The sequence below is a fragment of the Siniperca chuatsi genome, linkage group LG5 (assembly GCF_020085105.1).
Source record: "Siniperca chuatsi isolate FFG_IHB_CAS linkage group LG5, ASM2008510v1, whole genome shotgun sequence".
Taxonomy (NCBI): Eukaryota; Metazoa; Chordata; class Actinopteri; order Centrarchiformes; family Sinipercidae; genus Siniperca; species Siniperca chuatsi.
This window is the reverse complement of record NC_058046.1, coordinates 25,504,969-25,518,962: the sequence shown is the minus strand read 5'-3', so window position 1 is coordinate 25,518,962 and position 13,994 is coordinate 25,504,969. Positions and strand designations below refer to the sequence as shown.

Here is a 13,994-nt window from a genome sequence, read left to right as displayed (position 1 = left end):
TAGTTATCTTTTCAACAAATGTTAGCCCACGGGCAAATGCAAAGTATTCAAAAAACAGTTTTGGCCTTTGGAATACACATGAAGCGCATGCCTGAAAGCTTGGTATTAAAAATATAGTTTAGACGATTTAAATCAACATTTTACTACCCTGCCGCCAATCGAAATACGCAACACAACATGGCCCGAGGTTCTTGTCCATGCCGTTTTGTAAAGTACGAGTTCAAAAGAAGCACTTGAATGCATCACGGGAGGCGCGTCTCAGCGCACAGCTGAGGTGCGAAGAGAACAGCACGAGCTGATGAAGTCGACCGCACAGCCTCAAAAATGTGGACGGAGGTGAAAAACAAGAGCCAGACTGTCATCAGCAACGGAAACAGCGCGAAGGTAAGAAGCTAGAACGGAAAACAGACGCTTTTTTTTTTTTTTGCTCTTTCTGAAGTGCAGCAAAGTATCAAAACAAGTCTGTTGATCCAAGAGCGAGCCTCTCTCTCTCTCGGGATACAGTCCTACTTGACGACGGTAAAGCTTGACACATAACTGATTTACTTGTTTACAAGCCTCCAATGAGTGCTATTTCATTAAGGTTTTAAACCTGGACTGGAAGCTGTGTTATCACCCTGCTACAGGAACAAGTCTGTTTGTTGACGCAAATGTTTCGGAAATATCTGGCTTACCTATCTTGCATACTTTTCTTATCTTTGCGCCTGTCTTTGCCCGTAGCGCTCTGATTGACACATTCTTGCACTTCCTGCAGAACGTTTCCTACTTCTGCTGCGAGAAGCACGACTTGTTGTTGTTCTAGCCTGCACCTCGTTTGTTCCCTTTCTTTCTCTCTGTGTCCAAAAACAATTGTACTAGTATTAAGTGGCTGCACAAGACAAGTATCCGAGCAGGAGTGGACGTGTGTCCTGCCCTGTCAGTGCCCTATGCTCTGCATCGTTTGCTCAAACACGAATGTTTTGCTGCTTTTTCAGATGGTTCACCCAGACCTTCTTCCAAGGCAGCTTTTACAGACAGTGCAACAGAGAAATGGTGAGCTTTATCTCTTCTGTCATCTTGAGTTGTAGTCATAAGATCACCAGGGAGGTCCAAACAGTTTATATGGATCATATTGCATCTATAGTATATTGTCATTTTTAAGTTGGTGTCCTGTGTTGTTGTTTTTTTTAATTCAAGTAAAAAGATGAACTACATGTATGTCCACTACCACAGTGCTATATATAATCCATAGGTGGATAAAATCATTTCAATACCACACAAAAAGGGCCTTAACTTTGAATACCTAAATCAGATTACAGTGCCAGATTAACAGGGGAATCCATTGTATGTATGTCAGCTTTAGATGACTGGCAATCAATACTATTTTTAGTTCAGAGCAACACAAGACAAAGTTCCAAAGAAGTTGAGTAGTCCCCGCCCAAAATGAAGGTGCTGCGTTCACAAAAATGGGGGGGGGTGAATCATGGAAACATACTATATGAAACACTGTAGTTACTGGTCAATGCTCACAGACAAAACTGCAAACTGTAACTGAACAAATAGGTGTTATATGAATGTTTTAGATACACAGAGAATCTGTATATTAAAACATGATAAATTAGTTTGCCAGAGAAGGGAGTTAGTGATCGAAAGAGGAGTGCCGGAGAGGCAGCTCTGTGATTTTTTTTTTTTTTTTTTTTTTTTTTTTGCTGCAACTGGCATCAGTTAGAAATCTTCAGAGGATCATAACAAACACGTCAATGCCTACTGACAAAGAAGTGGCTGTAGTGCGCTGCAGTTCTGTACAGGACTCTAATATTCAAAAATGACCACAGATTTGAATCAACAACGCTGACACAATTGCAGCAAACACTGCACATGATGAGCTTGCTAAAGCTGGTTTGGAATAAAGGTGCTGTATCCAAATCCACATATTCCAGGATTTATCATTCAGGTGCTATTTAGTTCATATATGACGAGGTGTTTTTGATTACTTTGTTCACACACTTGCATATTTAATAATGAGACATTCAAATGCTAGATCTTTAGACTCACATGGACGTTTTTAAGTCCCATATAGTCTCATTAATGGATCAGATATACAGGCAAATGTATCACATACACATGTTTTATATATATTGGCATTGTTGCCAAGTATTTCTATTTTTTTCCCCCCCATGAAGGTTCAACTACAACTGCCACTCCTTCTCGCACAGAGGACTCTTCAACCAGAAGCAGTGGAATCATCCCTGGTAAGCCCCACTTTGACCAAAATCTGATGTCTTTACAGACCCTGTAAGACCCGTTTCAGACAAAAACACCAGATTTGTAAGATGTACCAACTCAGTCGAGACCCACAAATAAAGGAATCAAGTTACACCACCAACTGCTAAGCAAACTTTTAAAAAATCCAAAACATTTTATTTGGCAGTTCTTTCTGGAGTATGACTGAAAAACAGTGGATGTCTTGTGATTTTGATCAAATTGCTTGGGGTTATTTTCATTGGGTCAGAAACTGAGATTTTCCAAAAAATACTCTACCGAAATACTGGTGGTTTTTGTCACATAACACTTCCATGACACACACTTCTTGTGTCTCTGTGTTCATTTGTACATGCAGTGTTTTGCTGACTTCCCACGTCTGCTCCCTGCTTATCATTTGAACCTTGTACTGAAGAATTTTTGCACTTTGGTGACCATGGGTCCTTCATGTTTCCCTGCCTCTGTTTGCTTGGGGAGCGCATAGACTACCATGTTCATTCAGCTCAACATGATGAAAAGCTAAACAAATTATTTGTGCAATCCTCCCTGCAGAAGATACAACATACAGTGAATCATGCTACACTGAACTCGGGGCATGCATGTGTCTTCATGTATTAGCATCTGTCTAGTTGTGTTTTAACATGTGCTAATAAACATGTGTGTGTATGCTTTTAGGTGCAATTGCAGCCACAGTGTTCATTGCCTTTTTACTCGCTCTCTACGCTGTCCTGTGGAAGTGCATGGTGTCACCACCACAACGGTAAAGAACAGACACAAGCCCTAACTTGATTTTGCTGGAGCTTCAATTTGATTTTGTTTACACAGCAATCTTGCAAACTGTCATTTGTTCACCTGCCTTTTAGTGTCACATGTCTGAACTTTGTATCCCAGCTCATCAGAGAAAGACAAATCGCCTCACATGATCGACACTTTCTCCACTTAACCATATTATATTGTCTTACTGTTTTATGGCAGTTGTCATGTAAACACACTCATTCGTGTTTCCCTTTCAGAAAGCACAGCAAGGTGAGGGTAAGACTACAACAGAGGACTTCTGTGTGAAGACTGGCCTCTGTTCAGCAGGTTATTTTGGATCTTAATGGTACGGACTTAAATCTGAGAGCAGACTTTGGTGCTATTCTCTGACTGGGAGCAGAGTGACAATATGCTACTGAAGAAGATCCTCCTAATAGATCCAAAGGTCAAACCACAAAAAAACTGAGTGGATGTGTCACCTGTTTCCCTCAGCTTTACTGTCTGCTGGTGGCTCCCGTTGACTCAAAGCTCCATGTTGATATGAAACACTTTTTTGGCAGGTCACGTTGTGCTGCTCTTTGTCTGGGTTTTTTGGGTGAACTCCGTACTACTGAGGGACGAGGCGGCTCAGGGCTCGTCCCAGTGACCAATAAGCTGTGTGTGAGAGAGATTTTGGTATATTTAGTATATGTAGATTTTTGTTTTTTGCATGCTTTGTACCTGCACTAAATGGACAGTTGCATTTTAAACATGTCGTCTCTTCTGGCATAGTGTTTCTTTATAATTTCAAAAGTACATAAACATCAGTAGGCATCAGTAGGTTCCATTTACATCCACTTTAATCTGTCCTCTGTTGTCTCCTCTCTAAAATCCATATGGTTTATTCACTTTACTCAGGATGTTGTAACTACTGAATGACCTTGGACTCTATAATAAAGTGTGACATGTGTTTTTTACATTTAGTGGAATGTGAATATAAATAAATGCTAAGATCAGTGACTGAGTCACAATTTGGTGGAACCTTAAATGAGACTGAATCACTTGTTTTTCCTTTGTTTCATGTTGTATTTCTAAAGTAGCTTAGGAATGAGGAAAGAAGTACTGTGGATGGGTTCATGCAGAAACTTTAATGAAACCGAGCAGTCAACAGATTAAGTGCCAGTATGAGTCTAAAGGGAAAAGTTTTTCTATCTGATTGTCATCTGTGTTTTCTTGTACGAGTGTGTGATATCATGTAATATCAGGTCAGATTCAGTTCACGAGCTGGGGAATCCCCAAATCTATATGATCAACAAGAAGAAAAGACACGAAAAAACTCAGACTGGCCTTTTCTATGCCATACATGTATGTGGTCACCCGGGCCGGATGGACACATCCTGCATAAATGGACACAGTCCAGCAGCCACTCAGCTACTCTGCTTAATATGCTATATGTGACATGCTGCTTGAGTAGCTTACTCTGTCACAGCAGAGGTCTGACACTTTGTTTTCAGAACCAGTTCTGCAACTTATAAAAACCACAGAGTGGAGCTAATTGAACTAAGTAATGAGCAGGGAATGTGGGTTGGTGGAACCGGGAAGAGTGTTGGATGGAAATTCTGTTGAATTCATCAGAGCAGAGATACTATAACTGTTGATTGCTTCAAAACTGATAAATGAAATATTCATCATTTGAACTATGCAATGCAGTGATACCTTTGACTTTGATGAAACTATGTGCATCAACATCAGGGCAGATGTGTGGATAGTTTTGATTACACTGAAAAGGTGGATGGTAGTTGCATCGATCCAATGATTATACCATATATGGTGTAGAAATTCTGATTTAATCTCTGAAGATGTGCTGTAAGTACAGCCTATACTTAATATGATTTACTTTTTATACTTAAATATGAGACACAATTTACAAAATATCTATCAGCTCCAGGAATTACAGGATATATCATTTGAATGATCAGTCATATGTGTCAAATGACAATTGCTGAGTAAAAACATGGAACATTTTTGCAGTTTAATAAAACATTGCTTACATGTACTGTAAACTTGTGTTAATCAGGAAATAATGGAATAGAAAACCAGTACAAACTGTCTAGAATATGTATAACAGTTTATTGTGATGTCACTTGTCCAACAGAGGGCAAACTAGATGAAAACTGTCAAAATCAGCAAGATCAGTGCGATTCTTTAGTTTAACCTAGATTTCTACCAAGAGCAAAACCAAGATCATACTTCCGCACAGCTGTTATTCCTGGATAAAATATACAGTAACACACAGTAATTAAGGTAACAGATTTCCAGCTACAAGCCTGTGTGTTTCTTGATGAAGCTGCACTTGTCAGAACAATTACACACCTCACTCAGTTCCTTGGATGCCTTTGAAATGACTAAAACAATAATCTGGCTTTCAAAAATCGGATTTCTTTTGGCACCTGGAAATGCACAAGGCAACGGTATGCCAGATAAATTCCCTTTATATGAGATGACATTATCAGTTATAACAAATATCAGACTATGAACAGCATACACAGTATATTTGCTGGAAATGGGAATGCTATTACTGAGTGATCAGTTCCAACAAGTAGAGGGAGTTCAAGTGTAAGACATCTATGCTTTGATGTTTGAGTCAGACGTTGCCACAGTAAAAACAGACTTCTTACCTATTAGTCACTGATGGAGGAACTGCAGAGAGCTGAATTCTGTGACCACATCTTCTTTTAACAATTACATCAATGGTTGATTTATTTGTTATCATGTATAACTCATACATACTGCCTCCTACTACCTGTTAATTTAATACAGTTTTTGATTTTCAGAAATACTTTTTTATGACACCCTACAAGTAATATAAAAGTTTAAAAAAAGATGTACATGTTCAGCTGCCTTATTGGTGCTACTAGTTACATCCTGTAGATAACATCTCTAGTTGCTTCACACTACATCTTTACAGTGAGTTCCTCTTGTGTTATTGGATATACTTTCACTTGTAACAGCACCAGATTCTTCAGATTAAACGCTGTCTTTTCTGCTCTACATATGCTATAATAAAGTCTGCAAGCTACATTTTCCTAATCAAATCCCATATGCATATAGTAGCCTATGTTAAAATGTGAAGTAAAACAAAACCTTAAAGTAACAATCTTGAAGATTTTCATTTAAATAAATGTTTGTTAAGTCACTATCTATCACCGAATGAAGTAACAATTATATACATTATGTATTAAGTTACTTTAATTAATTTCCTACTGCTGCAGCTTCACATTAAAAGCATTTAACTGGCAAGTTGACTTTTTATTATGAAGTAGTCACAGGAAATGCAATGTATTTGTCAGTGAACTTGACACTTAACACTATAGTTCATCAAAAATGCTTCTACAAAACAAGAAGGTCATTTTCGGCATTTTTACATTAGAAAGCTGCAGGTTCACATTATGTCTAATGAACAAAGCATCTATTTCCAGTCTTTACTCTCATGAAATGGAGACATGAAACATATGACAGAGAAGTCTTGGGCTTGGTGTACTTATAAAGTTTCATTGGAGATATAACTATATATAACACTACATGATTCCTGCAGACTCTCAGAAGGTTCATTGATTTCATCGAACATGACTTGTGCCTCAGACGAATCCTCCTCCATGGTGTAAAAATAAGTCTTATTTGTCTTGCATGCTATTTGTTGAAGGATTGGTCTGTCCCAGACTGTGGCTGACTGTGGACAGTAGTTTGCGTGGAGCGGCACACAGGAAAATGACAAGGTTGAAGAAGCGGACTGGGAACCAGGAGACTGCAGTGTGTTCAGGGGTTCAGGATCTCTCAGTGCGGTTGTTTCATTCAGAGGTCTAGTATTCAAGATCTCAATGTCACAGCTGCTGCACTCCACCTTCTGAGACTGTATCCTCTCACCAGTCTGTACAAACATACAAAGGGTTTTTATAATAATGTAAACTTAAAAATAATTACACGAGTTTAGATAATAGAAGCAGGTCCATATTTGTGGGCCTAATGCACACAAAATGGCATGTGTGCATGACTACGGCAGGTAAATCGGCCCAGAAGTGGATCCACTTCGCTATGCAATTTGCTACAACAGGCATTTCCAGGGGATGACTTTCTGTGTTTACTTTCAGTCAGACTGAAAGACAAATGTTTGAGGGGTTTCTGTAGGGGGTCATGATCATGGCCACAACAGAGGTGTTGAGTAAAAAGTTATCATGACCACTTGTCATAATGGACAAAAAATATACGAATAATATCCAGGTTGACAAACACTGACTTTTGTCTTTAGTGCTCTTTGAAAGCTGATTGATGAGGTGCTTTCTGATGGTTTATTTGAATTCATCTGCTAAACACTAACCAGGAAATTCAGTTACTGTATGTAATTTGCTTATATAGTATCTCTGTGTGATGATTAAAGTAACGTGGATACCTGGATATATAGAATAACTAAATCTATAATAACCTAAACACAAACAATCACTTTTTGAAACCACTGTGGAGGGAGGACCGTGTTGTTTATGCTTTTGAGTGCATCAAATTCAGTTTGTTGAAATAGTTTAATTTCATGTAAGTATTATGTACTAAAGGTCTTGCTAAACTAAACTTTCTTGCTTCCTCTCTATGCATGATTTGACTATTTCAATGGTTTGTCCATACCTCAGGCAGGAAGCTGTCTAACTCTGGAATTTTGATGTTCATACCAGCAGGATAAGCAAATATGTCCTTCAGCCAACTCTTTAGCCTGGAGGAGAAACAGAACAAAAAGAAGATGGGAGAGATGCTCCAGGTTGTCTTCTGCAGGATTTAATGTTTACGTGGAGATTTAAAGATGAAGTTACTCACATTTTTCTTTGAGGCCACAGCAGAATGGTGCAGCCCAGCAGTAAGAAGATGGGAGTCAGTATCTTGGCCAAGTGAGCAGAGTCTACCAGAGGAAACAGAAGATGAGCAGTTTACACAATCAACTAGTAAAATTCAAGCATGTGTACTGGAATTTTAGAACTTTTAGTCAAGATTATAAGAGCAAAAACAATAGTAAAATCAATCGATATTGTAGAATGGTTGTATATCTGTGAATGCACTGGGTGTAATGGAGCTCACTGTTGGTTCTGGTCCTGGTGGTGACACTGGCTGGTTGTCCAGGCCCCTCCTTAGTGAGAGCACTCACAGAAAAAGCATACTCTTGGTTCTGCTGCAGATTCTCTATGGTCACAGACTTCCTGTGAGGGTCTGCCACGGACACACTGAACAGATCTAGATGTACACAAGATTATAAATGCCTTGTTTCATGTTGTTGAGGAGCATCATAACTCAAGAGTGACTCAAACCAGTGTTTATTTGAGATTGCTTCTAATGACCAAATAAATTTAAACATGATTGTTTAGAACAGTCCACATCTACTAGTTATTATTATATTTTGCACATTTTGTTTTTTAACACAAGCAGATATCACAAGAATTATTAACACTTCTTTCCTCTGCACCCACTTGCTGCATGACCTGGCAGCGTATCAGATCCTACTTCCTGCACTGTAACCAGATACCCAGTGATAAATGCCGGATGAGCCGGATCATCCTCATCGTAACGCCACTCCAGTGTCACAGATGAGGAAGTTTTCTGAACAGGTTCAACCAGACTCGGGGACTTTACAGATTCTATGGATTTGAAGGAAGGAAGACAGATAGAATCAATTAGAATTAAAGCACCAGACTTCAAGCAACAATGTAACTTCCCAAACTGATGTGAACCTACAGGGACTGTCTATCTGACGCATTGTTCTGCTGATGTCAGAACCTGCTGCAAAAGCTTCGATTTGATAAAAAGTGGTAACTATGGGGGTTTTTTTTACCACTGATTTGGCTTGCGTGGTTGTTTTCTTATAAAATAAACCTGGTGTTCTGTTCACAGACGTCAGTCAATAAATAGAATTTGCATTGCCTTCTTGTCTCTGCTCCCTCCTGTTTACTTCTCTCTACATAGCTGACAAACAGGAAATATGGTGTCTTGTGTACACAGTAGATAACATCTGGAGGATGTCCTCATTTGAACCTGTGATGAAGACATGCTCAAGACCTCATCTCTGCAGTGTGTCTCTCACCGTCCTGTCTGCTGAGGCACCAGTTCTGAGACATACCTTAAATCCCTCTACTATGTGCCTCATGAAGAAATATTGCTGTCAGATGTACATAAATACAATATCACAGACGCACACATTTCCAGTACAACTCAGTAATACTCACTGAGTTCTTGTGAGTATCCAGTCTGTATCTCCAGTAGTCTGTGTTCATTTTCAGTGCATGCGTAGATATTAAATGTGAACCTACAACCTGCTTTGAAATTTCCTGCAAAATAAAGGTGTATAACAATAAATACCAAAATAGGATAAACGAAAAGGATGCATTTACAGTGACCACTAAAGGAAAACAAGATAACAAAAACGTACTAGCTGGTAGAAACAATGTGTTGTTTCCATCTGGTACCTTCATCCATTGCAGATTACAAGGCAAAGCATTTCCCAGAATGCACCACTCCACAGTATAGCCACAGGTGGCAGTGTCCTGCTCTTCCCAGGACAGATTAAAACCAGCAGCTGTGCTGCTGCTCAACCGCTTCGCTACTAGGAGGTTTTCTGGACAGAGACACAAATTTCAGACTGTGGTGTTGCAACCTGATAAGTAGTCGTGAAGGTAAATTCAAAAAGCAATATAAACATAATATATATAATAAATCAGCTATGGGGAAAACCTCCACCACTGAAATATTCTTCATCTCACTGTTACACCAAATTTTTTTGTCTCATATTTGAACTTAAAATGATTTTCTTGTCACTGTATGATGATTATCTAAAGGCCATAAATTCAAGCTCTGGATCACCACCCATATCTAATCATCCACTACATTTTGAGGCATCCAGCTGACACACAAACTAAATAACAGCTAACTGTTGTTGGAAGAAGTTGTATTTTCAGGAAAGTTAGGTTTATGTTTTAGAGGTTGTTGTTGTCACAGAGGAAAGGTCTCAAATTTATATTGGCAGTTGAACTTAAGAGAATCTCAGCTGATTCCACATGTTGCTCACCTCCATCGTCCCTCTGTGGGATGGTGATGTGAGCAGGGGGGGTGGAGCCAATGTGGAGAACAGCCTGGACAGTGAAGTCATACTGTCCTGGACCGATGGAGACCTCTGCCTGGGTTTGTTCACTGTCCTTCCACTCCGTCCAGTTTTGGCCTTCCTGCAACCACTGAACTATGTAGCCTTGGATGTTCACCGTGGCTGCTGAGCCAGGAACATGCTGAGAACAAAGGTAGTCATAAAAGTTGGGAAAGGTTCAAGCTGTGGTGACATATATTTCCTTAATTAAACCCATAGATTAACCCAAACAAAAAGTTTGTGTGCTATTACACCAGTATTTGTGCCAAAATAATACATTAGGTAAACAAACAGACAAGCTTAGAGTCTCACTGGAATCCACAATAGAGTAAGTTGACGACCGTTCGGGTCGGACAGCTGCTTTATTCTCCTCCATACATCCAAGGTCACCAACGGATCTGAGGAAAGCACGTGAAGATTATTTGTTTAAGGTATCACAGGCATAGGAAATCATTTAATACCAGTACCAGTATACTTGTTGTACAACTGTAGTACTAACAGTAGTTTATAGTCTGGCCTTGAACCAACTTTGTGATGTGTCGGACCATGTACTGCTGGCTCAACTGTTTCTTGCCTGCTTAAAATAAGGTATATAGTATATAAAGAAAGAAAAGGAATTGTGGGAGGAAAGTGAACTTTTCTGGTGGTTGTGTTGACAATGTTGGATATCATACAACCACGATGTCCTGAAATGTTTGGTCTTTTTGGACTCAAACTTCATTGAGCTTGGACGTGGAATGGACTTGACCTCACCCTGTATACACCATACTATCCTGATAATACACACTTTTTTGTACTCACAGGTTGTGAAGAATACGGGCTGTGTCCATTCTCCCCAGAGCCTGCCATTGGCCAAGCAGCGTACCCTGGCAGAGTAGCGGGTGTTGGGAAGCAGATGTTCCACTTTTACTTTGTAGAGACCACTCACACTATTGCCGCTAAGCTGTTACAAACACACAGACAGAAGGTAAAAAAAAAAACATGCACTAAAATGTCCAACTTTCAATTCTGCAGCATGAATATTTTAGTTAAACTGGATTAAACTCACCTCAGTGATGCTGTCTGGGTCTGTAGTGACCTGACAGAGGAGGTTCAGTTGAGTCAAGTTCCCCTGTACGATCCAGGACACAGTCGTGTCTGTCACCCCAGGGCTCACTCTGTCCCACTCCACAACAGGAAACACTAATGGCAACAAAGACATGAAATCCACACATTTGATGAAAGCTCATCAAGGGAAGCCAGTATATTCAATATATTTGTGCATGTTTTTGAAGTCTTTAAGCCTTCAAAAACACAATTTAAAGTGTACAGCAACAGCATATACTGTGTATTCCATATTCTGTTTAGATGTTGGCGTGACCTCTGACCTCTGTCAGAGATGTTGAAGCTGTAGCTCTCTGTCTCCTCACCCAGCTGGTCCTTAAGCACCACATTGATGTTGTATTCTTCCAACTGTGGGACAGCCAGGAAAGTACAAGACAACTCCTCGCATTTGATGGGAGCCTGGTCTGAGTTCCTGTGTTTTCAGCAACAAAGAAGGGACATCCAATAGAACGGTCTGTTTGGTATTTGTTTAAGAACAAACATTCTCAGCCTTTTGTGCTCTGTTTAGTTAGAGCGTTGTCAAGCTGAGTATAGTATAGTTTTGTAGTCTAGTTTGAGGAACATGGAGGCAGCTCCAAATTAATTAAACATACATTTTATATTTGAAGCCTTGTTGTTTACCTTTATTGATGTTACATTATTAATTATTTATTTATGTCAATATGGTGTATCAAGAAATCTCCTTTGAATTTGCCATACATCCTCTCTTTACAGAATTGTAATTGATTGTAGCTGATGACATTTCTCAAACCATACATGCTGTTCAGTATTTACAAAAACACTGCAATCTATGCCTGACAATCTGTATTGTACCAAATCTATAAATGCATCCTGAGTGTTTGGTAATGTGTGCGCTTACTCTATGTGGAGAGTGTGTGTTTGCTTGTTGCGATCGTGTGGGTATCGTTTTCTGCCTGAATCCCAGGTGCAAATGACAGTTGTCATATCTGAGGTCGCACAGCTGAGGTTTCTGGGCTTCTGGGGAGGAACTACAGCACACGCACACACACACACACACACACACACGCATATATGTAAAAGTCCTTTGGAAAAATATTATTAAAAGAATGTCAAGAATGTAAATAATAATAATAATTCAAACATACAACTGACGTAGTTCCAGGCATAACTGATCTTGCCTGTTGCATCACTGCAGCTGACTGAAAGAGCTTTAATGATTGTTGTTGGGATGGTCAGGTTGTCTACAGCGATAGCCTTGACTCTGGCTCCAATGCTGATAAGATTGTATTTGTTGTTATTGAGGGTCATGCTAGTAATATTGACTCCTCTTGGGGGAACACAGCAGAACATGGCACTGGTGCCCTCTCTCAGCATCCGCTCGTTTGGGAAGATCTCGGTCGTAACCTTTGCCTGGGCTCCTACAGGTCAGAGTTATAGTACAGTCTCATGAGGATCTGGCCAGCAGTGTGTACAAGCAGGTGTGCCGTTAGAAATATCTATAATCCCTCTAGACAAGTGAAAAACCTCATGTATCATTAAAGCGATAATAATATTATTATATTGCCTCCACAAATTATAAACAATAAAAATGCTACCCATCCAAGTTTATTATGGCCAGGCTTTGCGTAGGATGTGCATTGCAACAGATATTTGTAATGACTGCAACAGACACTGCAACAGTTGAGAAACACTGATATAAAGATTAGTGAAAGGGAAGGCAAAAAGGATGGGGGGATCCCTCTTGTGGAGAGAACAGAAACTAGTGCTTAATGTCCTGATCTTATCAGTCAAACACTGTACACAAGAAACTGACCTGTTTTCTATGTAGCTTATTTGGTTTAGTTTTACTCATGTTCATTGACAATTAAGATTCAGAGTACATTAGCATCATCTAACCATAGTTGGTTATCCAATTGCTCCAGGGACTCGGGACAGACTGATTATAGAAATGTCGTATCCTGACCGAGTGATCGACGCACTCCAGAGGCAGATCAGAGGCCCATGTCCATGTGTATTCATCTGAATCCACGGAAAATACACTTATATTTCTCTAGATTCACAAAAAAAGGGGAAAATAGTACATGACTTTCACAGGAGTTTGTGATTATCCATAACATCACCATAGAAAGGCCAGACAACAATATTATAGAGTACGGTCTAGACCTGCTCTGTAGGAAAAGTGCAATGAGAAAACTTCTGTTATGAATTGGCACAATATAGATAAAATTGAACTGAACAAATCCATCAGTACCCACGTTGTAAATAACGGTGCGGTTTTCAGTGCGGCTGATCTGGATCTCATAAATGTCGCCCACTAAGCCACTGTGGTTTACCAGCCAGCTCACCAAGAGGCTTTGCTTGTCAATGATAGCCTGCAGATGACCGATGCTTGGCCTTGGCGGCTCCCAAACTAGCACACAATGAAACTCAATGTTTGTAAAGTTACAGGACATATTTTAGAAGTTTTAAAATGTGAGATGAGACAATATAAAGGAATCAAACTCACCAGTGTCCAAGCAGCATCCACTGTGATCCTCAGAAAATATTAGATACAACCCAAGCAAGTTAATCAAGGATATTCTGAAACACATCATCATTTTAAGGAGTAACAATAAAAGCAAAACCAGTGAGTGAAATGCTGGCCATTCACTGCACACACTAACCAAAAGTCTACTGAGTCAGTTAATAGCACTCTGCCCACAATTACTGTAAGAGTGTTGCGTAATGACGTTACATCAGAACCCACGAGAGGCGTGTAAATGTCAAACTGATGTTGACAGAAATA

General features: G+C 39.7%; 2 protein-coding genes across 4 annotated transcripts; one reads left to right on the top strand and one right to left on the bottom strand.

The window, feature by feature from the left end:
- The first annotated feature begins 71 nt into the window (after positions 1 to 71).
- On the top strand, positions 72 to 4,029 carry sb:cb288. Of its 2 annotated transcripts, none has more exons than XM_044195127.1 (5): positions 72 to 384; positions 975 to 1,032; positions 2,163 to 2,231; positions 2,917 to 3,001; positions 3,255 to 4,029. In XM_044195127.1, the coding sequence occupies exons 1-5, from the start codon at positions 325 to 327 to the stop codon at positions 3,301 to 3,303; spliced, it is 321 nt and encodes a 106-aa protein (XP_044051062.1). In that variant the 5' UTR covers positions 72 to 324; the 3' UTR covers positions 3,304 to 4,029. The 2 variants fall into 2 exon arrangements, with proteins under 2 accessions (XP_044051062.1, XP_044051063.1); XM_044195128.1 differs by lacking the exon at positions 72 to 384 and adding an exon at positions 418 to 519.
- Positions 4,030 to 6,264: 2,235 nt separating this feature from the next.
- Positions 6,265 to 13,877, bottom strand: osmr (oncostatin M receptor). Of its 2 annotated transcripts, none has more exons than XM_044195124.1 (17): positions 13,716 to 13,877; positions 13,465 to 13,619; positions 13,106 to 13,259; positions 12,355 to 12,627; positions 12,108 to 12,237; positions 11,512 to 11,660; positions 11,193 to 11,326; positions 10,946 to 11,087; positions 10,457 to 10,542; positions 10,073 to 10,286; positions 9,437 to 9,622; positions 9,234 to 9,335; positions 8,481 to 8,648; positions 8,095 to 8,247; positions 7,837 to 7,918; positions 7,651 to 7,735; positions 6,265 to 6,904 (listed from the first exon to the last, which is right to left on the bottom strand). In XM_044195124.1, the coding sequence occupies exons 1-17, from the start codon at positions 13,804 to 13,806 to the stop codon at positions 6,518 to 6,520; spliced, it is 2,691 nt and encodes an 896-aa protein (XP_044051059.1). In that variant the 5' UTR covers positions 13,807 to 13,877; the 3' UTR covers positions 6,265 to 6,517. The 2 variants fall into 2 exon arrangements, with proteins under 2 accessions (XP_044051059.1, XP_044051060.1); XM_044195125.1 differs by having other exon boundaries at positions 11,554 to 11,660.
- Between the last annotated feature and the right edge of the window lie 117 nt (positions 13,878 to 13,994).